The sequence below is a fragment of the Manis pentadactyla genome, chromosome 3 (assembly GCF_030020395.1).
Source record: "Manis pentadactyla isolate mManPen7 chromosome 3, mManPen7.hap1, whole genome shotgun sequence".
Classification (NCBI taxonomy): domain Eukaryota; kingdom Metazoa; phylum Chordata; class Mammalia; order Pholidota; family Manidae; genus Manis; species Manis pentadactyla.
In genome coordinates this window covers 189,188,914-189,216,176 of record NC_080021.1, presented here as the reverse complement: position 1 = coordinate 189,216,176, position 27,263 = coordinate 189,188,914, and the positions used below count along the sequence as shown (strand labels likewise).

The 27,263-nt window shown below is 46.6% G+C and overlaps 1 protein-coding gene and 1 pseudogene across 2 annotated transcripts; both read left to right on the top strand.

Moving 5' to 3' along the window:
- Positions 1–669: 669 nt before the first annotated feature.
- On the top strand, positions 670–27,042 carry TRIM14 (tripartite motif containing 14). 2 transcript variants are annotated; one of them, XM_057498877.1, is made up of 6 exons: positions 670–962; positions 2,820–2,915; positions 12,616–12,849; positions 15,695–15,854; positions 20,849–20,941; positions 23,260–27,042. In XM_057498877.1, exons 1-6 carry the CDS (start codon positions 747–749, stop codon positions 23,793–23,795), a joined length of 1,335 nt encoding a protein of 444 aa, XP_057354860.1. In that variant the 5' UTR covers positions 670–746; the 3' UTR covers positions 23,796–27,042. The 2 variants fall into 2 exon arrangements, with proteins under 2 accessions (XP_057354860.1, XP_036744470.1); XM_036888575.2 differs by having other exon boundaries at positions 674–962; positions 15,692–15,854.
- Positions 17,322–18,288, top strand: LOC118913977 (40S ribosomal protein S3a-like; annotated as a pseudogene).
- Positions 27,043–27,263: the final 221 nt, after the last annotated feature.

Here is a 27,263-nt window from a genome sequence, read left to right as displayed (position 1 = left end):
AAGGGGTTACCCAGGATAAGGGAAGTGCAGGCTCTTATGGGAGGAGAAGCAAGGAAGGCTTCTTAGAGGAGGTGATCTTTAGGTAGAAACGTGAAGGATAAATAGGAGTAAGCAGGACAAAGGGCATTTGGGGAAAAGAGTGTTCCGAGTGGAGAAAACTGCCTCTTTCCTGTTCTAGACACAAAGGGCAGAACATAGACAAGCAGGAATCAAGGGCATTAAGAGCCAAGGACCTTGTAGGTGGGAGCTGAGCATTTTTCTTTCCAGCTTTATTGAGGTATGATTGACAAGTAAAATTTGTCAAATTCTCTCTTGGGGAAACGGCAAGAGAATTGGGAGAGTGAAAAGTGTAGGTAACGCACACCATCCAGAAGGGCCACAGGGCTACAGTTTTCTGAGCTCGAGGGGACTAGCGTCACAAAGCGAGGAAGCCCACCTCCTCTCAGCCCATTACAGCGAGTCCGCATTTCTGCTGTGGCCTCCTGCAGGCCAGACACAGGGCTGGCTAGACCAGGCCTGGGCCCTCAGCGCCGGCTGAAAACTGCTGCGGCAGGGGGCGGGAGATCTCCTCTCTAGAGGGCCGGGGGCTGCCGGGGCTGCCGGGGCTGCCGCTACCGCCCGCCGGCGGCGCCCAGCCACCCTCCCATCCCGCCGCTGGGACGGCCTAGGGTCGCCCCGCCCCACCGCCTGGGTTTCGATTCTCCTCTCTCTCCCTGCGCTTCGGCCGCGCGGGTTTGTGGGGATGAATGGCGGGCGCAGCGGCGCAAAGCGGGATCCCTGGGGGGTCGGGCCCCGCGAAGCCCGAGGATGCGTGCGGCTGGCGCTGTCCGGAGCACCGCGACCGCGCGGCCGAGCTCTTCTGTCGCCTCTGCCGCCGCTGCGTGTGCGCGCTTTGCCCGGTGCTGGGCGCGCACCGCGGCCACCCGATCAGCTTGGCGGTGGAGGAGGCGGCGCACGTGCAGGTGGGGACGCGGCGGCGCGCGTGCGGAGCGTGGGGGCGAGCCGGCGCTACGGGCGGGCAGGGACCGGCCCGGGCCCCTCTGCCAGTGCCTGGGTAGGCCTGGAAGCCAAGTGGCCCAGAGGTCATCCAGGCGGGCGACCCGTTGTTCCGAACGAGAAACTGAGGCCCAAGGAAAGTCAAAGGCGAGCTAAGGCCATCAGTTAAGATTCAGAAAAGGTGGGCTTGGGAGTGAGAACTAGGGCGCCCCAGCTGGTACCCAGATAACATTGCTCTCCACCGTGGCGGGTGCACCACACTGCCCTTGGGCTGGAAGAAAGATTTTAATAAAGATGAAAATCCTTCCCTATTAGAAAGCAGATTTGTAGCCCCAGAAAGCCACACAAACGCCACACAAACGCCACAGCTTTTCTCTCCTGCCGTTCACAGAGAGAGGCTGTGGACTGCTGGCTGCCCTGGGAGCAGCCTCCAAGTCACTTCTGCCTACCCGGCTCCGCCCTTTCCCCTCCACAAGCTCCCATTCCGTTCTCTTAAGGGCCTCATGGGAACTGTGACAGCCATTTTATTGATAAGGAAAGGAAGTCTCTGGCGGCAGAGGCAGGCCTTGGACCCAGGACTTCACCAACTGCACTGTCCCCAAACTAGCCTGTTCTCACCCTAGAGCGCTCACTCATGCTTAATCTTAACAGGCGCCTCGGCCTGCAGACTCTCTTTCCAGCCTGTGGCTGGCTTTTTTCTGTGGCTCTAGTCACAGAGCCTCTCTGGGGTGGTCAGGCCCACCTCCCTCTGACAGGTGCTGATTCTAGCACATCCACCTTCAAGAAGTCTCCCATAATTAATGACCTTTCCTTGTCATGGCACGACTTACCACCATCACACTGACAACCTTGGGGTTCCAGGTTGAGAATGGGCCCCCCAGCTGGTGGAGTCCTGGGTTCAAGGCCTGCTTCTGTCTCCAAGGCCTTCCTTTACTTATCTATAAAATTGGTGATAATAGTTCTTCAAAAGGCTGCGTTTCAGAGATACAGCTTGTGGGAGTCATGAGAGCCTTTGAGAGGTAGGTCCATCCACACACCCACCTACCTGTGTGTACCTGTTTTGCATCCACACACCCATCCATTCACCTGTTTATCTGCTATCCATTCTTCAAACATCGATTCAGCACATGCCTTATGCCTTGAGTCAAGGAATAGATCAGTTCATCCCTAACCTGAAGGAGTTCCCTTGGTGATGGGGGGAGAACAGTGACAACTCAGTGTGATAAGTATTGTAATTGGGGAGCTAGGGGCAAGGCAGTGTGAACCAGGGACCAGAAGCCCGGGAAGCCCTCTTGGAGGAGCACCGTTGGAACTGCTCTTGAAGGATGAGTAGGATTTCACCAGGTGCCCGGGCAGGAGAAGCACCCTTTGACTGGAGGGCATGGACACCAGGAGTCTGGTTTGTCCTTGGTTGAGATAGACTTGAAAGCTTAGAAATCAACAGGGCTGAGCATGTAATGGGTTCTCAGTTACTATTCACTCTGTAAGGGAATTCTCTTCCCCTGTCCCTAAGCTGCTTGCCTTGTGGTCCTATTTGAGAGGCTGGGAAGGCAGGTCATAAGCAGGACTGTCCTAGAGAAAATTGGAAGAGGGCCTTAAGGTTTGAAGAACACCTGCTGTGGGCTTCCGAGGAATGGAGGGACCCTGGTTCCCGCCCAAGTACCGACTTGTCCTGTGGCTTTGGGCGGGTCACCTTAGCTTCTGAGTCTAAGATACCTCAGCTGAAACCAAATACAGAGATGAGAAGAAATGACCCCCGGGGGTGCCTTCTTTTCTCAAAAGTTACAGTATTAAGACTTTTTTCCTAACTCCTTCATGTGCAGAAACTCACCCAGGAATGTTTAAAGCAGTTGGCAACCAAGAAGCAACAGCAAGTTGGCAACATAACGCAGATAGAAGATGCTACCGAGAAGCTCAAGGCAAGTGGGCATTTGTCTTTATCCCAGGAGCCAAGGGGAAATAAAGACCAGCCTCACGGGCAGATCGGGTTTGGCAGGCCCTGGGGCTTCTGTAATCTGGGGGACTCTTTTTGAGGCAAAGAACACATAGTGACTGAAGTAGGGCCAACATCATGAAGGGAGGGGTCTGAGGCTTCTGTTCCATTAGTTCTGTGGTGACCCCACCTCTGCCCAGCAGCCTCATCCTGCCCCAGAAGGCCTCCAAAATGGAGTGACAGCCTTTCCTCCCACCATCACCAAGGCCTTTCTCTTGAGCGTAGTCCTCCACCCCCTGCATCCCAGACCACCTTAAACAGAACAAAATACAGCATAGGGAGCATTCAGATAGCACTTTCGGTTTCACTGCTGAATTGCAAAAAAGAAAATGGAGCATAAAGATATTGGATAAATACATACTTTCTTCAGTTTCTGAAGAATGATGAAAGAAGGCTTCTTTCATAATGATGTTTATTTAAGTGGATTCTTTTGTGGGTTTTAAATGGGAAGTGAGGGCTGATGTTATTGTGATCAGCCATTTTGACTGAAAGGTTGTTGGATCTTTAGGGGCCTTTTGTGTGAACTCAGCTGACCCCTTCCCCTCTCAGTGTCAACTACCCCCCGCCCGACTCTTGAAGTGGGGGATGGGGTAAGATGCTGTCCCAAGGCCTGTCCCACTGAGGGCTCTATCAACCCCGGGCTGACCACCACCAGTCAGGCAGGAAGACCAGCTCTGACCCGGGAGTAGCTGCCACCCAGGTCTTCTTGAGGCAAGGCCCTCAGCAGAGTGGAGATGCCGAGGCCCAGGCCAGGCCACAGAATTGGCTCTCTGTTGGCCCTTACACTTTCTGTAATGTGACTACATGTCAGGAGTTTGCTGGGGACAGTTGTGGTTTACCACTGTAGCCCTGGCTTAATTATTAATAGTGTCCCTCATGTCTTCAAGAGCAGGTCTCTGGGCTCAGACAAATACATCTGTTCAAAAGGATTTGGAAACTGAAAGTTGGCACACCCAAAGGGCTGGGGGCAGTGCTTTGGGCTGGTCAGCCAGAGGAACAAAGTCCTGGCTCAGGTTCCCCGTCTGCAGATTAGGTTTGGGGGCCCCCAAGGGAATAGCGGGGAGCCCATAGTTAGGGCCCATGTGGAGAGTCTAAGGAGGCAGGTTTCAGCTTAATCTAAGGAATGGTTTTCTTTTAACCTTCTCCCCAGTTTTTGAACTTTTATTTTGAATAATTATAGACTCACAGGAAGTTGCAAAGGTACTACAGAGAATTTTGGGGACCATTCACCTAGTTTGCCCCAATAGTTACATCTTAACATAACTACAGTACAATATCAAAACTAGAGGAGCAACAGCATGTATATATAGTTCTGTGTCAGTTTATCACACATGTAGATACAGATAACCAGCACTGCAGTAAAAACAATGTAACTATTGCATCACTACCAATATCCATTTCATGCTACATCTTTATAGTGAACCCAACTATCTGGAGAAGGTGATCTCCACCTAATAATCCCTAACCCCCTGCAATCACTAATTTGTTCTCTGTCTCTCTAATTACAGCATTTGAGAACGCCATAAAAATGGAATCATATAGTATGTGATCTGAGATTTTTTTTCCCCTCAACATAATGCCCTTGAGATCCATCTAAGTTGTATCAATAGTTCTTTCCTTTATATTGCTGAATAATATTCCAGCAATCTCGTAGTGTAGATGTACCAAGTTTGTTTTCAACCTTTCACCTATTTTAGGACATTTTAGCAGTTTCTTGTTCCAGGCTATTATAAATAAACTGTCTTGAACAATTGTGTACAGGCTCTGTCTGGACCTTAGTTTTCACTTTTCTGGGATAAATGCCAAGTGCTACTCCTGGGTCATATGGCACTTACATGTTAAGTTTTTTAAGAAACTGCCAAACTATTTTCCATTTTCCACCCAGAAGCAATGTCTGAGAGATCCAGTGTCTCTCCATCCTTGCCAACATTTCATACTTTCACAAGTTTGTGTTTTAGTCATGCTGATGGGTGTGTAGTGATATCTCATTGTCACCTTCATTTGCATTTCCCCAGTAGGCTAGTGATGTTGAATATCTTCACAGGTGCTTATTTGCCATTTGTACATCCTCTTTGGTGAAAGGTCTTCTCCTGTCTTTTCCCATTTCCAGATTGGATTGTTTCTTACTGTTGAGTTTTGAGAGTTGGCTCTGTATTCTTTGGAGGGTTTTTTTGTCAGATTGGTGGTTTGCGAATATTTTCTCTCAGTCGGTAGCCTGTCTTTTCATCATGTTAGCAAGGTCGTTTGTATAGTGCAAGTTTTTAATTGGAAGAAGTCCCATTGATTGATTTTTTTTCTTTTAGGGATTGTGCTCTTGGTGTCATGTCTAAGGACTCTTTGCCTAGCCCTATGTCCCAAAGATTTCCTTGTTTTTTTTCCTGTAAGTTTTATAATTTTACACTTTATTTTTAGGTCCATGATTCATTTTGAGCTAATTTTTTATGTATAAGGTGTAAGGTTTAGCTTGGGTTCTTTTTTGTTTGTTATGGATACCCAACTGCTCCAACACCATTTCTTGAAAAGACTATACTTTGTCCATTGAACCGCTTCTGTCACAAATCGGTTGGCCAAACTTGTATGGGGCTATTTCTGTGTTCACTATTCTATTTCCATTGATCTGTGAGTCTATCCCTCTACCAGTATCAAACAGTCTTGATTACTGTTGCTGAGAATAAGTCTTGAAATAACTGATGCTTCCCACTTTATTCTTCTCTTTCAAGATTATCTTAGTTATTCCAGTTCCTTTGCCTTTCCATTTAAATTTTAGAATGATCTTGTCTATATCTATATCTACTTTGTTGGGATTTTGATAGGAATTTGTTAAGCCTGTATATCAAATTGGAGAGAATTGACATCTTTATTATGTTATCTTCCAATCCATTAACATGGTATGTCCCTTCATTTATTAGGTCTTTTTCTTTTGTCAGCATTTTATAGTTCTTGGCATACAAATCCTTCAGTGGCCCTCAGAAAATAATGTAAAAAAGTGGAATTAGTGGTCAGCATTTTAAAGCTAAAAGGTATTTGTATAAAACTTGAGATGAAGAAAAGTAGGAAGATGTGACCGTCCTATGCCTACATTCCCAAATGGGAGCTGTTGGAGTTGAGCCCTCACACTCCCACAAAGAGGGCACATGCTCCCCAGATCTGTGAGACCCCACTTCTGCATTTTCCTCACCATGTTACCAGCCTGGCTCCTGTAGACATTGACATTTCAATTCCTGGTCAAGAAACAGATTTTTAAAATTCTGGCCATAACTTTGCCACTTCAGGCCAACCACTCTTCACATTTTGAGATTTTTTTTCCAGTATATGTATTCATGTAGTTCGAGACATATTCTATATGTATATATGTAATTCTAATATATCCCCACCCTGGAGGTGAGATGTGTGATCGTCATTTGTATCACTACCTTGTCTTCAGTAGGTATCCTCCATGGTGTTGCATATGCCCTGGGTTGTGAGAGTGCTCCTTCCAAGCACTGTGGCATGAGCATCTTGCCAGAGCAGCAGAGTCTTGAGTTTCAGCAATTCCAGACCCATTTTTATATGGATTTTTCAGTTTTGAGGTTCCATGAGCTCCGACTCCAAGCCTTCTTCGACTATCAGCCTGTTTGGTTTGTTTGGTTTGCCAGTGACTCTCCTTTTGCCCATGACCCTGGATGGATGACAAGATTCCTTGCCCCTTCCCCAGGCCAGTGGTAGAGTTTTTCTGGTGCCTCGCTCATGAATGCAGGAGTTCTCTGTGAATCTGGCTCGATACAGATGGCCCCCTTCCCACTTCCAGCTGGAATGATGCCAGATGTCTGGCGCGCCCTCCTGCATGACCAGGCCCCAGTGTGGCATGGCTCTCACACACGTCTGCCACCCTCCCGGGGCAGTCAGTTCAGCTCCTGTCCACAGCTCTGATAGTTTGGGCCCCAAGGATTTCCTTGTTTGTTTGATTGTGGGTTGGCTTGTTTATTTTGAACTTGGCCATACAGTTTTTGTATTTGCTCATTTTATCAGCATTTCCATGTGTTTAAAGTACAAAGAAGGATTTTCTATGTCCACTCCTTCTCTGTTATTGACCAAAAGTATATGCCATTTTATATATGGGATTTTTGTTGTTTAAGATTATGACAGTTCCATGTGTCATTAAAAGTTCTTTATCAATGTCATTATTAGAGTCTGTGTATTTCATCACATGGATCAACCAATACCCATTAAGACATTTTCCTGATCTAAATGGAAATTTAGATCATTTCCAGTTTTTCACTGAGGTAAAATAACACTGCAGTGGACATTTTTGGCACCTTGGTTTATTTCCTTTGGGACACACATCTAGAAGTGACTCAGGAGGCACCGACATTTGTAAGGGTTCTCCTGCATCTGCTGAGCCGTGGCCGGGTTACTTTGTGGCAGGAGGTCTGGGACAACCATACTGGTCTGTGCTTACACAAAGGCAGTACTGCGGGAAAGGCCATTTGCCTAAAAATTAATCCATAAAACAGCTTTGTAAACAAATTAAAACCAGTTAAGTTCATACACAGTTCAAAGTCCACTGTTCAGAAGCCAATAACCAGGCCCGACCCACCACACCTTTACTGAGAACAATCAAGGACACTTGCTCTTTAATCCCCAACCAGAACCCATTAAATTATTTTCTCTGATATCCTTGTTAATAGTTTATTTGCTTCCCCACGTGGCCTTTCAGGGAGCCAATACATATAGGTACAGGGAAAATTCAACTTTGGCTTGCCACTCTTAACCTTTTACCCAAACTGGGCTGAGGTGACAATATAGCGGAGTGGTTAGGTTCTTTCTGAATCTTCTGAATTTTCTGTAGTGAGCTTTTGATACTTTTATAAGTAAAGAATATTAAGAATATACATACAAATATATTTATGTAAAGGTGTGTGTGTGTGTGTGTGTGTGTATAAATATATATATATTTAAGGTTAGTTACTGACTATTGAATCCAGACCTGGGTAGGGATTTAGAATGTGCATAGGCTTCAGAACTGGAGATGGGGGTGCTCTGGAAGAGGAAATAACTTAACACTGGTCCCATAGGAAGGCAGAGCTGGATCTGGGGCCACAAATGTATCCATCAGAGTCCACCCAGGAAGACAGAAACCACTCTGAGAGTTTCAGATAGAGAGGATGAATGCAGGAAATGGTGATGCAGCCTAGAGGAGGTGGAGACAGCCAGTGGGTGGTGGGGCAGTTAGCACCAGCAGGAAGTACCTTCACCCCAGGTTTGCACGTACAAAGGAGAAAGTGATATTAGCAGAGAGCAGGGGCCAGGACTCCCTAGGCAGGTGCTGGAACCAGAGCAGACCTGTCCTTTGAGAGCTGGAGGGTGGAGGGGACTCAGGGATGCAGCCATTCATGGAGAACACTGCCTGGTGGGGAGGGGCTGCTCCTCTTCCCTTCGCCCTCTGACCTCCCTCTAGTTCCTCCTTCCAGTGTCCAAACCCTGCCTAAAGGAGGACCCTGGAAATTCAGCCTGCAGGAGTCAGTCCCTCTGCCTACAGAGCCCAGCGGGGGAAGAGCAGGAAATGGGCCTAAGGCATGTAGGCCTGGACTGGCCCCTGGGGGAGTGAACCACATGACCCCATGGGGTCACGGGACCAGCGATGTGACATAAATCAGCCTTTGCCAGACTGGGAATGGGAAGATGAGGACTCAGCAGGCTGTGCTGTTGACCTGGACAATGCCACCATCTCTACCACCCTTGCAGCACGTGTCCACACCTCCACCTCCCACAGGCCATGCCGTGTAGCAGAGTCATCAGGGCCATAGCCAACGTGGCCTGGCTGGGGTTGGAGAACACACCTCCCTGCCTAGGTGGATGCCTCTCAGAGGCACCCGTGAAAGCATTGTCCGAAGCAGGCTGTATGCAAAATCCGTCACTCCCCCATGACCAGACCTCTTTGCTGCTCAAATTCTGTCTCTCCCACAGTCCAGAGACCCTTCTCAGTTGGACTTTCAGGGCCTCACCTCGCCCCAGCCCACCCACTCCAGCTCAAGCTGGGATCCAGTTTCACTCTGAACCAATGCAGCACAAACCAGACAGCATACTGCCTTCTTTCATTGCCAGAATTTGCCCTCTCTCATTTAACCATATTGCATCAGCCTCATCTGCTGACACCTTGAGTTTTTTGTGGATCTTGTCAGCCATTCCAGTTCTGAGAGTTATAACAATGTGGAGTGTCATTAAGCTTCTTTTATATATTCTTGTATACGGAGTGTATCTGTAGAAACTGGTTGGAACATAGCTTGATTGGGAGGAGGTATTTGCCTTCTTGGTTTCTATAGAGAGGTCCTCCATTTACATACATTGCCTCAAAAATTGTTTATAAACCAAGGGTTTGGAATACATTTTATTTCCTTCATATGGTCATTCAGTAAAATATATTTGTGGCCAGGTTCACTGACCCATGGAAACCATGTTGTCAGTGTAGGCTAATTCCCAGGCTAAACCAAAGCCTGTTTAATCTATACGGCATGTGGTGGTGTAAACTAGCCTCAGAACCTAACCACTGCTGGGAACACTGTATGGGAAACAGACACTTCAGGAGCTCATCCCCCAGGTCCTGCCAAACCTTGCACCCCTGCTGCGCGTGGTACCACAGTGGAGCCGCCCACCGCCCTGCCTGCCTGGGTCCCAGGGGCCATTTGGCCATGTGGGCCGCACAGATGTTTGGGCTGAGGAGAGAGGCTGGCCTATGTTTGTATTTTTTTCCAAATGATTTTCTGTTTTATTTTTTATTTGTACTAGTAATTCATGAACACATGCTCATTTTTGAAAACTTAAACAATAGTGTATCAGAATATATTACAGTACTACTGTATGGAAAGTATGGAGTGAGAGCTGTTCACCGTTCGCCGAGTCCCGCACCTCTTCCCAAACGTGACCACAGCCAACAGACATGCTCAATGCTCTGCAGACACACAGGCGCAGCCTCAGGTTTCCTCCACTGTCCTCAAGCACAGCGTTCCTCTGAAGCCCTCCATACGCCGAAATGGGGGAAAGCAGAGGGCATCCCCACTTTCTAAGATTCAAGTTAGGCCACTCGGCTTTTTCGAAAGACCTACCTTAGTACAGAAATAGCTTTTTTTTGGTAAAATCAAAAATCCTTCTTGGATTTTTTTCAGTTAGTGAAAACAGGCACTAACGTAGGTCTTTTATAAAAGTGAAGTGGTAGAAAGCGAACTTCCAGAAAGCGGAGGATGAGGATGGATTCAAACATAATTTTTGTTTTGTTGCCTTTTACATAGATGGGATCATCCTCTGTATATTCTGCAACTTCCTCTTTTTCACTTGGTGTCTTGGAGAGCTTTCCATGCCAAGACATCTAGATCCACTTCATTCTTGAATATGCACATGTGTGTTAAAATATGCATAACATATAAGAGTTACCGTTTTAACCATGTTTAAATGTGCAACTCAGTAGCACAAATTATATTCCCAATTTTGTGCAACCATCACCACTATTTCCAAAACCTTTTCATTACCCCAAACACAACCTCTGTAACCATTAAGCAATTACTTCCCCTTTGCCTTGTGCCAGCCCCTGGTAACCTCTAATCTACTTCCTGTCTCTGTGAATCACCCTATTTTAGGTATTTCATGTAAGTGGAATCATACAGTGTTTGTCCTTTTGTATCTGGCTTATTTCGTTTCATAATGTCTTCAAGGTTCATCCATGTTGTAACGTGTCAGAACGCTGCATTCTTTTTAGTCACTATGTATCGTTTCATTGTATGAACACAGCATAATTTACATAAAAACCACGTACACAGTTCCCATATTGAAAATATTGCCCAGCTTTTCTCTATCACCAACAATGCTTTAGTGAGCATATTGGCACACAGATCTTCACATATATGTGAAAACACTTACCAGCAATTTGAGAATTGCTGCTGCATCAAAGGATATATGCATTTAACATTTTGACCCTCTAAAAATGCAGTCCCAGTAGACACACCACCTGCAGTGTTATGTCAGTGCCCATTCCACGCACCCTTCTAGACCTTGGTATTATCTGTCAGTTCAAATTCTCCCAATCTGATGGCCAAAAAATATTTTTGGGTTATATAGCTAATTTTCTTGATTGTTTGGGAGGCTGGACACCTCTTCATACATTTATTGGCACTTGCGTATCTTTGGGTCATTTTTTAATTTGATGACTTTTTTTTACTTTATATTATGAGAGTAAACCTGTGTAGTTTGTTACCTGTTGCTGAACCTGCCATGGCTGTCTTAGCTCTCTGAGTTTTGGGTTCCTCCTACAGAGCCTTCCATTCCCAAATTTTTAAAAATAAAAGTATTTTATTCTTCATCCTAATAGATTGATTATTTGGGTTTTTAAAAATGTATAGTGCTTTACTCTATTTAGAATTTCTTTTTTGTTTGTTTACCTTTTATTGTGGAAAATCTCGAGTATACACACATAATTAAAAGCAAATTCCAGACATTTCATTTCATTTATAAGTTTCAGCATATTTTCTCTACAAGGACTCATTTAAAAAAATACATAACCATAGTATCATCATCACACCTATGAAAATTAACAGTAGCTCCTTTATATTATCATATATGTAATCATTTGTCACATCCCCAGTTGTCTTATAAATGTCACATTTTATTTCCTTGCTTGAATTCGGAGTGAAATAAAGTTTTCAAAATGCAGTTGGTTGATGTATTTCTTAAGTTGATGGTTAATAATTTGTTCCTCTGTTTTCTATACGTCCTCTAAATTGGATCTTTTATATTTAGAGGCTTGATGAGATGCATATTTGCATTTTTTGTCAAGATTACTTCATAGGTGGGGTCTTGTCTGAATTTACTTTTATATATGGCATAAGATAAGAATCTAACTTGAAAATTTTTTTCAAGCACATGTTTAATTGCATGTTGTACCAGTATTACTTATTGAATAGTTCATACTTTCTTCCCAATAATTTGAAATGCCCCAATTATCATATATATTTTTTTTTGGGGGGGGGGTTCATTTCTAAAGAATTTATTTTATGCTCTTGTTTTCCTTTTTGATTTATGCTCAAGCCTTACAGTTTTAAATCCTTTGGCTTTACAGTTTGCTTTGGTATTTGATTAAGGCAGCTTGTCCCTCACTGATCTTTTTAAAGCAATTTTTGGCATTTCTTGTGTTTATGCTCCCGCATGATAATTATATTTGTTTAATCTCCATATTAAGACTTTAGTATTACATTGAATTTATGACTAATTTGGAAACAAACAGCACCTTTATAGTAATAAATCTTCCCAGCCAGCAATATGGCTTTTTCTTCCAAACAGAGTTTTTAGGTTTTTTAAATGTCTGTCAGTACAATTTTATACTTTTCGTTATCTAGGTCTTTACAGTTTTTGCTATGTTTATTCCTAGATATTTTGCAATTTTTTCCCGCCATTTTAAAAAGGATCTTTATTTTTCCTTGCATTTTCCATTTGGTTATAGCCGGTACTTAGGAAAGCTTGAGTGTTTATAAGTTGATCTTGTACCTGCCTGGCCACCTTGCTGAACTCACTTTTTAGAAGCTGTAATACTTTTTTTCATGTTGATTGCTCTGGATTTCCTGGTTGGCCATCACATCATCTGAAACTGGTTTTCCTTTTAGGCTCATGCAGAGGCAAGTAAAACCTGGCTGATGGGAAAATTCACTGAACTCAGATTACTACTTGATGAAGAGGAAGCAGTGGCCAAGAAATTCATTGATAAAAATGCTCAGCTTGCCCTCCAGGTGTACAGGGAGCAAATGGATTCTTGTGGGGAGCAAATCGACGTCATAAATGATCTCTCCAGCAGGGTCTCGAGTATCAGCCAGGAGCCTGATCCTGTACAGCTGCTGCAGGTAATGCCAGGTTTCTGTTCTCACCCCAGACAGCTGACATCATCTTGGTTACTGTGGCACTGAACCTGGTATTTATACACTGAGTAAATACACAGAGAATTACCTTGTCATCATGTAGACTTTCTTACCTTTCACACAGGAGCTCAGAAAATATACATTAGGAAGATAATAATACATCTTGGACCAATTAATAACATTAATAGCCACTATTTTTGAGGGCTTCTCTGTTCTAAGCATTTCATATATCTTAGCTCTAATATTTACTAGAACTCTGCAGAGTGGATCTTCTCACCCCATTTTATGAATGAGAAATTAAGGCCCAAGAGGTGAAATGACTCATCCAAGGTCACATGGCTGGTAGTTAGCAGAGCTGCGATCAGAACTCTGGTCTGTCTGACTCTTAAAGCCACATAGCGCCATTGCCCGGCCTTCTGCCTGTACAGTGTTCACAGAGACACTCCTCCTGGAAACAGGTATCTTTTTGCTTACTGAGCAGACTTTCAGCTAAGAGCTGAGTCACAGTTGCTCAAAAGGGGAAGAAGGATGGTACTCCTCTGCTCCGCTGGAGGCTATTACCGTATACTGAGGGGGAGTCTAAGAAATAGCCCCTATGCTGTTCATTGTGTGAAAGTATGTTGTTGAGTGAGGTGAGTGTTCTGCACCAGGCCCCTGCTTGACATTAAGAGCAAACTAGCAAAAAATGTGTCCAAGAAGTGTCCAGCTCTGTATGAGAGATCAGGGGAAACTTCTAGGAGGAGGTGACAATAGAGCTGGGTGTGGGAGGATGAGGAGGAGTTCATGGGTATATACAGAGGGACAGAGCAGAGAGGACATCCCAGGCAGAAAGGAACCGTGTGCATGTGACAGTTTGCCAGGCTAGGGAAGCACCAGGGTTCAGCCTGGCTGGAGGCAGGGCAGGGGTACAAGGGAGGGAGTTGGGGGACATGCAGCTGGATGGGGGGTGCAGGGTTAGTTGATGAAGGGCCTTATGTACCTGGCCATGAAGTTTAGACTTCATCCTATAAAGAGATGGGAGCCAGGGGAGTGTTTTGAACCGAGGAACGACATGGTCATTTTAATGCTTTAGAAAGGTCACTTTGGTGATAGGGTTGAGGAGGGGCTGAGGAGGCCAGGAGTAGGCTGGAAGGGAAGTTGGGAGGAGACCCAGCATCCAGGAGAGAGTGGCCTGGACCAGTGAAGGGGCATGGGGATGGGGAACAGCAGGGAGGTTTGAGAGATGCAACAGGATTGCTGTTTGGAAGTAGGAAGAGTCTAAGATGCTCAGTTTCTGGCTTGAAAGATGGGTGGCCAGGGAGCTGTTCTCTGAGTCTGCAAAGGCGAGAATCAGGTATGCTTGGTTTCTTTGATTCACGTTTTTCATCGTAAATACTTACCAAGAACCTATTACGTGTCAGGCTCTATGCTAGGTGCCAGAGTTTGGGATTACCAGGTGGTGGCATTTGTCCTTCATTCCCCTTCCCAGTCCCACCCCACCTGTTGCCCTCTGGGCCACCCTTCTGCCACCCTTGACCTGCTCCCTGTCCTCCCTACTGGTGCTCTGACTTCCTGGCCAGCTCTCCTCCAGCCTCCTGGGGGGGACATTAGCCCTGGTTACCCACAAATTACCCTCCTCCCCACCAAAAGGAGGATGGACTCTAGACCCACAGCCCTCGTAGGCTTGAAGACAATCCCACAGCCTCCTCCCGAGGTCCAGGCCTCCTGATAGGCCTGCCTCTGCCTGACAGCAGAGTGCCAGGCCACCCTCCCCACTGAGGCATCCATCTGCCCACCGTGTCCTGGGCAGCACTGCCCACTAGCCAGGGCCTGCTCACTTAAGGCAATCTGCTATCTTCTAACTCCTTGCCCAGGACGCCCCTCAGAAAGTGCCAGCAAGGTTCTTACTGGCAAACGAGAATCTGCTGTAACTGTTTTAAGCAAGAAAGGAGTTTATAAAAGAGCATGAGGCAGCTCACCAGATTTCCGGGGGCGCCCAAAAGTCAGGAGGAAGACCGGCAACAGGGGCGTCTGAGCCGCAGCACAGATGTGCTCCAGTGTAGACCTGACTCCGGCTCCGCTGGGCCAGATGTCACAACTCACACTGCTGGCGCAGGGCCCCAGCCCCTGGAGCCCCCAGCAACTCTGTCCCCAGGAGCTCCTTGCTGCCGTCACTACCTCACCCTTACTTCCATATCCCAGTCTTAGATGAGAGGTGCCCTGTCACATGCCTACACCACACGACAAGGGGGCTGGGACAGTGAGTTTTCTAGTTCTCCTTAGCAAAGCCACCAACACAGGAAGGATTTCTAAAGGGTAATGTGCAGGGAAAACCAGGTTAGGCCCCCACTGTGGGGGGCACATCTTCTGCCAGTGCACCAGCTCAGCATCCAGAGTATGGGGCTTCCCTCTTGGGATGTGATTTCCTGCTCCGTCCCTTGGACATGCTCAGGGGATCCTTCCCCAGGAACACTGGCTTCTCCCTCTTCTCGTCCTCCTGTACCTCAGGTAGACCCTTATCACAGTATCTATGAAGCTTCAGGGCCCCTGGCGAGGTGGTGAGCAACTTAAGGGACAGGGCAGTCAGCCTTCCTCCCTCTGCGCCTAGTGCCTGGCACGGAGTAGACCCCAGGGAGCGTGGGACGGGGAAGGAATAGACCGGGACTGCCACGTGTCTTTCCAACCTCGGAGCCTGCTGCCTGGTCTGTCTGGGGCTCGGTCCTGGGGACACAGCTGGGGCTGGGGGCACGTGCCAGGGCAGTGGGGCTGGGGCTGTTCCTGGGCGTCGCGGTGGAGGGGGGACGTTGCCAGCGGCTGCCGGCGCCCCTGACCCCGCGTGCCCTCGCAGCAGTATACGGCAGTGAAGCAGGAGATGGAGCGGCAGATGAGCCTGGGGGAGCTCTGCCACCCTGTGGTCCCCTCCTTCGAGCCCGTCAAGAGCTTCTTTAAGGGACTTGCGGAAGCCATGCAGAGCGTGTTAGAGACACCACTGGACGTCCACCTGAAGGAAAGTAAGTCACTGTGTGACCAACCTGGTGTCCTTAACTCCCCTGGGGGCCCTTAGCCCAGAGCCACTCTGTCACATCTCTCCCACACAGAGGCCCTCTGCTAGGTACACAACGGCTCCTTGGCCTAGGCCACACCTGCCCTTCTGACTTCCCCTCCTGAGACCACATCCTGTGTCTCACAGCCTTACTGGTCTGCTTCCGCCTCCAACTCACTCCCAGGGGTCTGACACACTGCAGAAACAGAGGCGTAGAAAACTTAGATGCTTTGCCTGAAATGGGCTCCCAGCTGAACATTCTCAGTAATTAGCTTGACTCTTCTAAATGCAACTTCCTCATTCTGCAGGTCAGCAAGGCTCACTTCAAAAAGATGACCCATGAGGCCATCAGAAGCAATTGTGTTTCCTTGCTCTGGGCTCCCAGCTGGAATGGCCAACCCCTCCTCCTTCCCTCCCTCTGCCTGGCTAGGTCCCACCTTCCCTGCAGGGCGGGCACAGCTCTGCTCACCTGGGAAGCCTCTCCACCGCACACCAGTCTTGCTGTCTCTCCTGGCCAGCTCCCCTTCCAGGCCCTGCCCCAGCCTCTGCCTTTGGGTGTTTGTGAGCTGAATATATATGTAGACCCCCTCCCTGCCTCTCATAAATGCCTAGAGAGCAAGAACCACTTTGGATCCTGATCTGAGGTCCTTATGGGGCCTGGCACAAAGCAGATGCTCAGAAATACCTTTATTCATTCATTTACTGGTTTATTTCTACTATTATGGTTCATTCAGGACATTTATTGAGCCCTTATAATAAGCCAGGCACACACAGCAGGGTCCAAAATAAAGGTCTTGCCTTTGTGGTCTCAGTCCTTTGGGGGAAAAGAAACAACAAATGTCAGCAATAAGTACTCTGAAGATAAATAAAGCAGCGTAAGGAGAAAAGAGGGTACCAAGAGAAGGAACTGTTTTGTATGGGGAAGAGGGAAAGCATCTCTGAGAAGGGGACATGTGAGCTGACTTGAAGGAAGCCTTCTGCAAGCTCTGCAGATCTATAGTTACAGAGAACATAGCAGGTACACACATGGATTCTGAAGCCAGATGTCCAGGTTCCTATCCTAAGTCCATCACTTCCTAACCCTGCCATTTCAGGCAAAGCATCTAAGTTTTCTATGTCTCTGTTTCTACATCTAAAAATGTAGATAATAGAGCCCCCTTTCATGGGGTTGTCGTAAGGATTAAATGCATTCTTACATGTAAAGTACTTAGAATGGTGCTCATGTGTAAGTGCTATGTAAGCATTGGCTGTTATTGTTGCTGCTTTTGTTACAACTGTGATAAATGTCTTCTAGGCAGAGGGGAAAGCAAGTGCAAAGGTCCCAAGGCACAAGCAAGAGTGAGTTTGGCATGTTAAAGGGACAGCAAAGGAGCCAACAGAGGTAGATGTGGTTGGGAGGAGGGAGGAAAAGAGAGAGTGAGAGATACGAAGCTGACTTCAAGAATTTGGGCAACTGGGAGAAGGAAGTTGTCATTTTCTGAGATGGGAAAGATCATTTAAAATTGGAGGGGATGGCCCTTTTGGATCTCTGGGCAGCACCCTGGTGGTTTGCAAGAACAAATGTCTGACAAAAGGTGGCAAAAGAGAAGCCAAGAAGAAAGTGGTTGGTCCATTTTCTAAGGTAGACTGGTGTGATGGGAAAGCACCAGCTGTGTTCAATGTCAGAACTTCTAGGGAAACACTATTTGGGAGAACCCAAGGAAACACAATTGCTTCTGATGGCCTCGTGGATCATCTTTTTGAAGTGAGCCTTGCTGACCTGCAGAATGAGGAAGTTGCATTTAGAAAAGTCAAGCTAATTACTGAGAATGTTCAGGGTAAAAACTGCCTGACTCCCATGACGTGAACCTTACCCATGACAAAATGCTCCATGGTCAGAAAATGGCAGAGATGGAAGCTCATGTTGATGTCAAAACTATGGATGGTTATTTGCTTCATCTGTTCTATGACAGTTTTACTAAAAAATGCTACAATCAGATTTGGAAGACCTCTTAACACTCAGCACCAACAGGTCTGCCCAGTCCAGAAGATGATGGAAAGAAATCCTGACAAAGGGGCAATAAATTGATTCCAGACAGCACTGGAAGAGACATAGAAAAGGTTTACCAATCTATTTATCCACTCCATGATGTCTTTGTTAGAAAAGCAAAAATGCTGAAGGAGCCCAAGTTTGAACTGGGAAACCTCATGGAGCTTCATGGAGAGGGTAGTAGTTCTGGGAAAGCTACTGGGGATGAGACAGGTGCTAAAGTTGAGTGAACTGATGGATATGAGCCACTAGCCCAAGAAATCTGCTTAGATTGAGACTTTTAATAATGACAGAAAGTAGCCTTAAAAAAAAAATTGGAGGGAACAGTGTTTGGACCTGTCACGTTTGAGTTTGACCTCCTACATGATGATAGTAAATGGGCAGTTGCTAGGGAAAGGGAAGTGTTCACTAGCGAGGGATTTCCCACAGATCATCCAAAGGCCACTGTGATGGGCCCTTTGAGAAAATAACAGGGGCAAGAAGGAGAGACTTCCACTGGGTGGTCAGGGGAGGCAAGTCCAGGAGGTGGTCATTCCAGCTCAGACAGCTGGCAGGGAGGCTACATGGGCAGGGCCTGGGGGAAGGCTCCAGGCAGAGGGAATGGCTCATGCCAAGGGCCCGAGATGGGGGGAGACCTTGACAGATCTCTGGCACAGAGAGGAGGCCAGAGTGACTTGGCACAGTGAGGGAGGGGAGAATGGTGAAAGTTGAAAGGCACCTTGTCAAATGGGGCCCTGCTGCATGGCACTACCTCTGTACACAGGAGAAAAAGAGAGGGACGGGGTGAGAGGAAGTGAGGCAGAAATGCTAGCAGCATCCACTGAGCACCCTCTGGGACAGAGAGAGAAGTGGGCCAGGCCCTGGCTAGTGAGCAGGCCGACTTCGTAAGGTGAGTAACAAACAGAGACAGTTAGAGGCCAGGGGAGCTCAGAGGAAGAAGAGAGTGAATCTGATGGGGAACCCAGAAGCCTTCCTGGAGGAGCTGGCACTTGAGCTGGTCCTTAATGATTCACTGAGATTTTGAGAGTGGGAGAAAAACAGCAAAGACATTTCAGACTGAGACAAGAGAACACCGAAGAGTGTTCAGGACACTGAAGTGTGCAGTGGGGCTGAGCAGTGGGTTTTTCCAAGGTAGATTGCTGAAGCAGCCATTAAATCTTCCCTTTAAAGGGAAGTAGATGGTCTTCCCTTTACTCACAACTTCCACTGGAATTTTGGATACATAGTCCGACTGAAAAATTCTTTTTAAGATGTAATTATTGACAAGGAAAATCACAGGTCAGAATCGTAGCAGTCAATATATCTCAAGAATTAGAATAAATAGTCAAATATGGAAAAAAAATAGACTCTCTTTGGAGTCAGCTCCAGGAAGCTTTGGGCTTGTCAGTATCCCCTGAGTGGGCACTGATGTCTCCCTAACCATCCTTGGCAAGAAGTTATTCAGATGGACTCAAAGTGCAGTCACCCACATTTATAGCCAGTGGTCCATTCCCAAGAGCTGGCAGTGCATGCTAACAGCTAACACTGGCTCTGTGCCAAGCATTGTTCCAAGCGCTTTCTGCAGATTCTTCCAGTAACTCACCACGACCCTGTGAAATAGGTGCCTTCAGTATCCCCATTTCACAGATGAGGAAGCTGCGGCTCAGAGAGGTTAATGGACTTGCCCTAGGTTACACAGCTGGTAGGTGGTAGAGGCAGAATTCAAACAGACTCTGGTCCCAGGCTGTGTATTCTGATCCCCTGGACTCTGCTTCCTCCCAGGCCATTACCTCTCACTCAGCTTCAGAGGAGGCCTTCATTCTCATTAACACAGACAATACTGAGAGGTGCCGACTTCCAGGAAGGACCTAAGGAGATGGGGCTCTTGCAGCGGCACTGCCCTCCCAGTGGCCTGACACTGTATTTCAGACACTGCAGGCTCCAAGGCGCTGAAGCAGAATCCAGCATTTGCCCCGCAAGCTGCTGCTGCTTCACTCCCCTCCACATTTCATTCCCCACTCCCAGTAACAGTTTAAGCCCTGGCACTTCGCCACTGCAGTCCTTCCTCAGCCCCTTTTCCATCCCTACTACCCTAGCTCAGGCCTGAGCCTCCTAGCAGGGCCTGTGACTCCACTCCCACCCCATCCATGCATTCCCCCACCAGAGAGAGCTTTGGAAATCCTTTGGCAGATGTCTCCCCTCACTCAGACACCTTCCATGGCTGTCTCCCTCCATGCCATTCCTAGCACCTGCCCTTAATGTCTCTGCTCCCACTGTTGGGAAATCCTCCCATCCTTTTTGTCAGGGTGTCCAAATTTCCTCATCCTTTAAAGTCCAGATGAGGGGCGTCTTTCTCCATGAAGTCCTCTCTGATTCCTCCAAGTCCCAGAGCCCTTTCACTTCTTTTCTCTGTGACCTGGAGTGCTCTCCATATTGGGTGGTGGCTCAAGTGAGTCCACTTCTCACCTCACTTACCTGAGTGAGCTGTTGAAGACAGGGACCATGGCTTGGGTTTCTCCTGAACTCCCTCTCTCCTGAATGAGACCTGAACGTGACCTTTCTGAGGACTCAGCTTTAATTTCTTGTTATCCATCTTTATCCTGGAGTTTGCATTTCTGCCATGAGGTTACCCCCTCCTTAGCTGTTGAATACATCGCTGAATCTCACAACTGTCCTTGAGCCTGCAGTCTCTTTCCCCAGTTCCGGGCTCGCTCATGCTGGCCTGCCCTTGCTGAATTTGCTTTCGACCCTGGAAAGTGCATTTCTCCTTAGATCTGAGTGTTGTCCTTTGAGTATTCCTGTTGCTGTGGATTTGAATTTCCTGCTTAAATTTGCATGTGATTCTTGGGGAGAGATTATGGGAATCTCCAGTTCTGTAATATTTTAGTATGTTTGATAACTTGTGCTGCTTGCATGAGCACCAGGCACTCATTTCTCATGTGATTTTCTTACAGACATGAACTGCCAGCTCTTGGGCTCTTCCAGCACCAATCCAGTTTCCTTGTTGAGAACAAGCCCCTCACCTGAGCGATCGCTCTTCTTAAAATGTAAGATCCTGAGAGCAGAAATGGGGAGAGGGTGGAGAGGATGGGGGTGCATGGGTGGGAGGGAGGCCCCCCGTTTTCTTCCTAAAAGATCTGTCTTGGGTTTTTAAAATATTTATTAATAGTTTTTAAATACAGAAGTAATACACGAACATTGCAGAAAAATTAGAAAAGCAAAAAATTTTTAAAGAAAAGTCATTCATAAATTACTCTCCCGTAGTTAACTATACATGTAACGCATGCTTATAGAAATTGCCTTTCCAGAGGTAAATGCTGTTAATATTTTGGCATATATTTTTTCAGACATTTTAAAATCATGTATGTGTAAAGTATTTTTAATGGAATATATTTAACAATATATTTAATAGTTTGAATAATTTTCAATAAATATAAATATCATAGTTACATTTAAAGGATACACATACTCCATTGAATGAATATGCCATATTTAACCAGTCTCACAGTGTTGGAGAGGTAGGCTGCCTTACATTCTCATTTCTACAAAGTGCAGCAATAAACATCCATTCTTGTACATATTTGTTGAATTAATGAGTAAGTGAATAGATACACCTTAGCTTATTTTTGGATTGTTTTTTTAGGAATATTTTCTCAGTGGAATTTACTTGGCATGTGTTTCTTAAAGTAAACTTTGAAATATAACATACATAAAGGAAAGTGCAGGAAGCAAAGGGGTGCAGCTCAATGACTTTTTAAAAGTAAATAGACTATAACCTCCTTCAGACCAAAAAATGGAAATTTACAGCTCCCAGAAGTCTTCTTAATGTGGCCTCCTATTCGCTACCCCCAAAGGGTAACCACTGTCCTGACTAAAACACTGTAGGTTAGTTTTGCCTGTTTTTGACCTTTATATAACTAGATCATTCAGACTATGTTCTTTTGCATCTTGCCTTCTGTCATGCAACATAATATTTATGAGATTTATCCACATTGTGTGTAACAGTGGTCTGTTCATTTTCACTGCTGTATAGAATTCCATAGTATGACTATAACACACTTTATACTATTGAAGGATATTTTGGATTGTTTCAGTTTTTGCCTATGGTGAATAATGTTGAAGTGAACACTGCTGTGCATGTCTTTTGATGCACATATGTATGCATTTCTGTTGGGTTGTTACCCAGGAGTGGGAGAAAAGGATGCCCTGTAACCACTTCTGTGCAACATTGTCCTAGTTCTAGATGGTTCCTTGAGGCAACAAAAAGAAATGAAAACTATAAAGATTAGAAAAGAGAAAAAAATGATTATCCATAGGTGACATGATTATTTACAGAAAATCCAAAATTTACAGATAAATTAGAATTACTAAATGAATTTAGAACAGCTGTTGGAGGTAATGTCAGTATATAAAATCAATTGTATTCTATATATTGGCAATAAACAATTAGAAAATTTAATTTTAAAAACATTTTCTGTAAAACTTTTTTAAACTAGGAATAAATCTAACAAAAAATATACAAAACTTCTCTACAGAAAACTCCAAAACATTCCTAAGAAAACTATTCAGCAGTATCTACTAAAGCTGAACATCCACATACCCTACAATCTAGACTTTTTTTTAAATTTCATATCTACATATGTGGTGTAATGCAACAAGAACTATTATTGGGACTTTAAACCACTACCACCTTTCTGGAGGAGTTTGGCATTATGTAACAAAGGCCTTAAAAACAGTCATCCGCAGTGACCCAGCAATCCCTCTTTTAGGAATATATCCTAAAGAATTAATCAGATACGTAAAGATGTATGTATTAAGTGTTTTAAAAAAAATTTTTTAAGCCTAAATTTTAAAAAAGTTATAGTAAAATATAATACACGCATACATCATTAGGGTAGCCATTTAAATGCTCTTATCAAATCATATTATTTGATGTGGCACAAGTGTTCATAAATAATTTTTTTAAAGTAGATTACCCAAGAGCATGTATGGTATGATATCAATGTTAAGAAAAACTATAATGTGGCAAGTAAATTGTAAGGACATACACCCAAGTGTTAATAATAGTGACAAGATTTTCTGATTAAATTTTCAGAAACTGACAAAAAACTCCATGGTGCAAAATTCAAACAGTACAACAGGTGTACAGTAAAATTTTATCTCCTTCCCGTGTCCCCCAGCTCTCTACAGTCCAGGTTAAAAGGGTGGCTTTCCATTTCTCCACGGGCGATTCCTGTGTTATCCCGTTTTTCCCAGTGAGCTAGCGCGGGGAGCGCGGGCGGCGGGCGAGCCGGTCAGTTTCCCCGGGCGGGGCGCCGTGGAGGCCCCGCCCACCAGGTTGCCTTGGTGTCCCCGCCCTCCGCAGACGCGCGCACGCCTACGCTGGACCCCGACACGATGCACGCGCTCCTGCGGCTCTCGGCCGACCGCCTGACTGTGAGCCGCGGGCTGCTGGGCAGCTTTGGGCCCACGCCCGCGCTGCGTTTCGACAAGCTGTGGCAGGTGCTGGGCCGCGACTGCTTCGCTGCCGGCCGCCACTACTGGGAAGTGGACGTGCAGGAGGCGGGCGCCGGCTGGTGGGTGGGCGCGGCCTACGCCTCCCTGCGCCGTCGCGGGGCCTCCGCCGCCGCCCGCCTGGGCTGCAACCGACAGTCCTGGTGCCTCAAGCGGTACGACCTGGAGTACTGGGCCTTTCACGACGGCCACCGCAGCCGCCTGCGCCCCCGCGACGACCCCGACCGGCTCGGGGTCTTCCTGGATTACGAGGCTGGCGTCCTCGCCTTCTACGACGTGTCGGGCGGCATGAGCCACCTGCACACCTTCCGTGCTGCCTTCCAAGAGCCGCTCTACCCGGCCCTGCGACTCTGGGAGGGGGCCATCAGCATCCCCCGGCTGCCCTAGGGGCCGAGACCGCAGTGGCCGCCCGAGGCCCTCCACTGCTGTAGTCTCACCCGACGCGGACATGGCTGGTCTACTGCCTACTCTCAGCACCTCTAGCCTTTCCCCACCAGTCATGCCCTGTGCTCTGAACGGTTCCTCTTCTAGGCCTGTTTCAAAATGTCCTTAACTCATGTCCACTGCTGCTGCTGTCTCAATTGGACCCGCCTACCTACACCGGGGAACTTAATACTACACCTTTTTTAGTCCCGGTTCCTGACAGGACACACCCAGGTGGGCCCTAAGCAAACCTCTTGACCGTGTTAAGAGTACATTAGCCGCAGCCTCCGGACCTCCCTCGTACAGATTGCAGAAGGCCTGGCACATAGCAAGTGCACAATAGTGTGAGTGGGTCACCCAGCCCTGACTTCTTTAATGTTCCTTGGCTCTGCCTCCTCTCAGCTTGTCTACATCACCTCCCTTCAGAACACCTGCAAGAGTCTCTTGTAAACACCTCCTGGCCTAAACCATCTTCCATCCGCATTCTCAACTCTACAGCTAGAGTGATCTGCCTAAAACCTCACTTAAGCCCTTAGAAGTATCCAGAGGTTCCCAAGGACTACAAGGAGAAAAAAACAAGCACTTTGTCTCAGCATTCAAGACTTTTCTAATCTACCCCCAAATTAATCTTCACCTAGCTCCAACTGCTCGCTTCAGAGACCCTCCACTCAGAACTGTGTCACATAGTTTCATCTCTGCAACCTGTCTTAGTTGTGTCCTCCCTCAGTAGTGCCTCTTAAGCATACATATAAGGAAGCCCATTTGCCTGTCTCAGTGGCCCCCTGGCTTAACCTGCCCCAGGAAGTCTCCCCGTGCCACTAGAATCAACACAGCCTAATCTGGGACCTATCTTTCCCACATTGGAAGCCTAAGAGCAGCTGTGTCCTGTACAGTCCTCATCGTGAAAGGTTCAGAAAGTCCCTTCCCTCCCAGGCAGTGAGTGAATGACCAGCAGCTGGCTATTACTGAATCACAGAACAGCCGAGTAGGAGGGCCTCACAGATCACCCAGCCTGATACTGCACGTTTGGGGAGACTAAGGTCCTGAGAGAAGGTTGCTTAGTCATCCACAATGATAAAAGGCTGGTCCACCCTTCAACCCTGAAGCAAGTACCTTACTTGCCCCTGGCCTGGCCCTTTAGGCTTACCTTTCAATGTGGGAGACTTTATTGCTCATTCATTTCTCAGGGGATGTGGGGAAGAAAGCAGGTGACTATTGCTAAGCAACCACAGGCAGTTTTCCCAACTGTCTTAGAACCAAAAGGTGATGAGCTACGTACGACTGAGGATTGGGCAGCCAAGACATCCTCATGCTCCCCAGATCCAGGTGTTGCCAGAGAAATCCGGAGAGCCCCATTTTCTGAAAAGAAGTGACAAAAATAGAGAAGGCCAAGCCAGGAGGATCTCACATGGAGGACAGCTCCTCTAGCAGGAGAAAGGCATCTTTCCTGTGTTTGTGCCTCCATTCAAAAGGTTCAGCACCCTGATTTGTCAAATTCCCTGGACAGTTTTGAAGTCACACTGTGTTAAAGTTATCTTCTTAGGTGCTTGGCAGGAGGACAATGGTAGGGTGAGGAAAATGCAAAGCTGAATTCCCCATGGTTTTAACAGACTCAGTAGTTAGAAACATAGAAAACTACCTGTTTCTAACAGTTTCTGACCTAAAAATGGCACTTTCATAGGGGGTAATGTAATGCAAGTAAACACAAGACAAAAAGAACCTTAAATGCGCCTTTAGTTCTAAGCAAATAATTAAAAGCTGTAGCTGGATAGATGTCTAAGCACTATACTTCAGCTAATCGTGAGAAAAGGTAAATTAAATCTACTGGGGATGGCCCTGAGCTGAATTCTGATACCACAGAACAGCCAAGTTCTGTGGCATTCCTGACAGAGGAAGATGGATAGACTTGATCCCACATCTTTGTTCATCCCTGCAAACCAAGGCTTATTCCCACAGCCCAAAAGCCAAGAAGTAATGGCCCCTTCAGTTTTCTTAGGCACTGTTCTAAAGCTTTACAAATACTAACTTATTTGACACATCATCCCTAGGAGGGAGAAGTTACCCAATTCTACACATGGCAAAACAGAGACACACAGTAACTTGCTAAAGTCACTCAGCCAGAGTGGTGCTGGGGTCTGGGCTCATGCCCACCAGGCCACACCGTCCGGGTGAATGCCAGCTGGTCACAGCCAGTGTCTGCTCACTGGCTCTTGTTGCACCCCTGATGTTTTGCTTTTGCCTGGTTACTGTGGGACTTGACTCTTACCTTTGTACTACCTTCCTTGGGCTCTGAGATGAGGTCTTACCCCCAGAGGGAGACTTGTTTTGAGAGTCTGAAATTCATGTATGACAGACAAAGCTGGACTATGAAGCACAAAAACCGGCTTTTGCCAAACACCTGCTCTCTGCCAACTCCTGCACTAGCCAGAGCACTGCAGTTGCGGCTCACCATCAGGTGACCACGGGCTTGTCCACTCACTTCTGTGTTCCGTGCAGTGGGGGTAGTGACCATGCCTGCCAGTGCTGGGGGACTCAAATGAGCCAAAGGTTATGACCTGTCTTTTTTTTTTTAAACTATCGTTGATAAACAATCTTACGTTGGTTTCAAATATACAACACAAAGGTTCAAGTTACCCATATTATTAAGTCCTCACCCCCTCTAGTACGGTTACTGTCAATGTAGTAAGATGTTACAGAATCACTGACTATATTCTCCATGCTGTACTACCATCTCCATGACCAACTTATATTATGACTGTGAATTAATTGTGCCCCTTTATCCCCTTCACTCCCACCCCTTGACCTGCCCCAATCCTTCCCCCTTGGTAACCGGTAGTCCCTCTCAGTGTCTATGAGTCTACTGCTATTTTATGAGCCCTTTTTTAAAATTGCAGAGTGCTATAACGTGTCAGGAGCCATCGGCATCCCCAGTGGAGTGCCTGTTGTGCCCTGACATAGTGCTGAGACAACTGATAGTCCCAGCTGCCATCTGGCCCTAGCAAGAGCCTCCTTGAATACTCTAAACACTGAGTAAAGCTTCTTTGGAGTCCATGTCTGTAAGGATACTGATTACTTACCTTATTCTCTTTCAGATTTGAATTTGTAGAAATTTCTCAAATGACAGAGAAAATTGCTTACAGATATTTTTAAATGGCAGCAATTTTCTAATATGTGATTTGTTTTAATAAAATATAAATACTGTCCCTTTTAAGCATGTTCTTCATTGAGAGTTCATGCTGCTTCTGATACATAGCTTCCAGGTCTGGATAGGGTCTCGCTCATCTCCTACCCGCTCCCCTGCTTTCCTATGGTAGGCAGCTGGTCCCTGCACAGTGATGGGGAGTTCACTACGGCTGAAGATAACTAAGTTCTTGCTTATATGGAAACAGACTCTGCCTCCCAGCTGTTCCTATTCCCAGATAGCATCATGCA

Bases quoted from the DNA above. Each gene is read 5' to 3' on its own strand.
- TRIM14 (XM_036888575.2), top strand. From the start codon at position 747: ATGGCGGGCGCAGCGGCGCAAAGCGGGATCCCTGGGGGGTCGGGCCCC. The intron at 12,850-15,691 runs GTAATGCCAGGT...GTGCCCTCGCAG, and splicing joins ATCCTGTACAGCTGCTGCAG to CAGTATACGGCAGTGAAGCA. The intron at 20,942-23,259 runs GTAAGATCCTGA...CGCCCTCCGCAG, and splicing joins GCGATCGCTCTTCTTAAAAT to ACGCGCGCACGCCTACGCTG.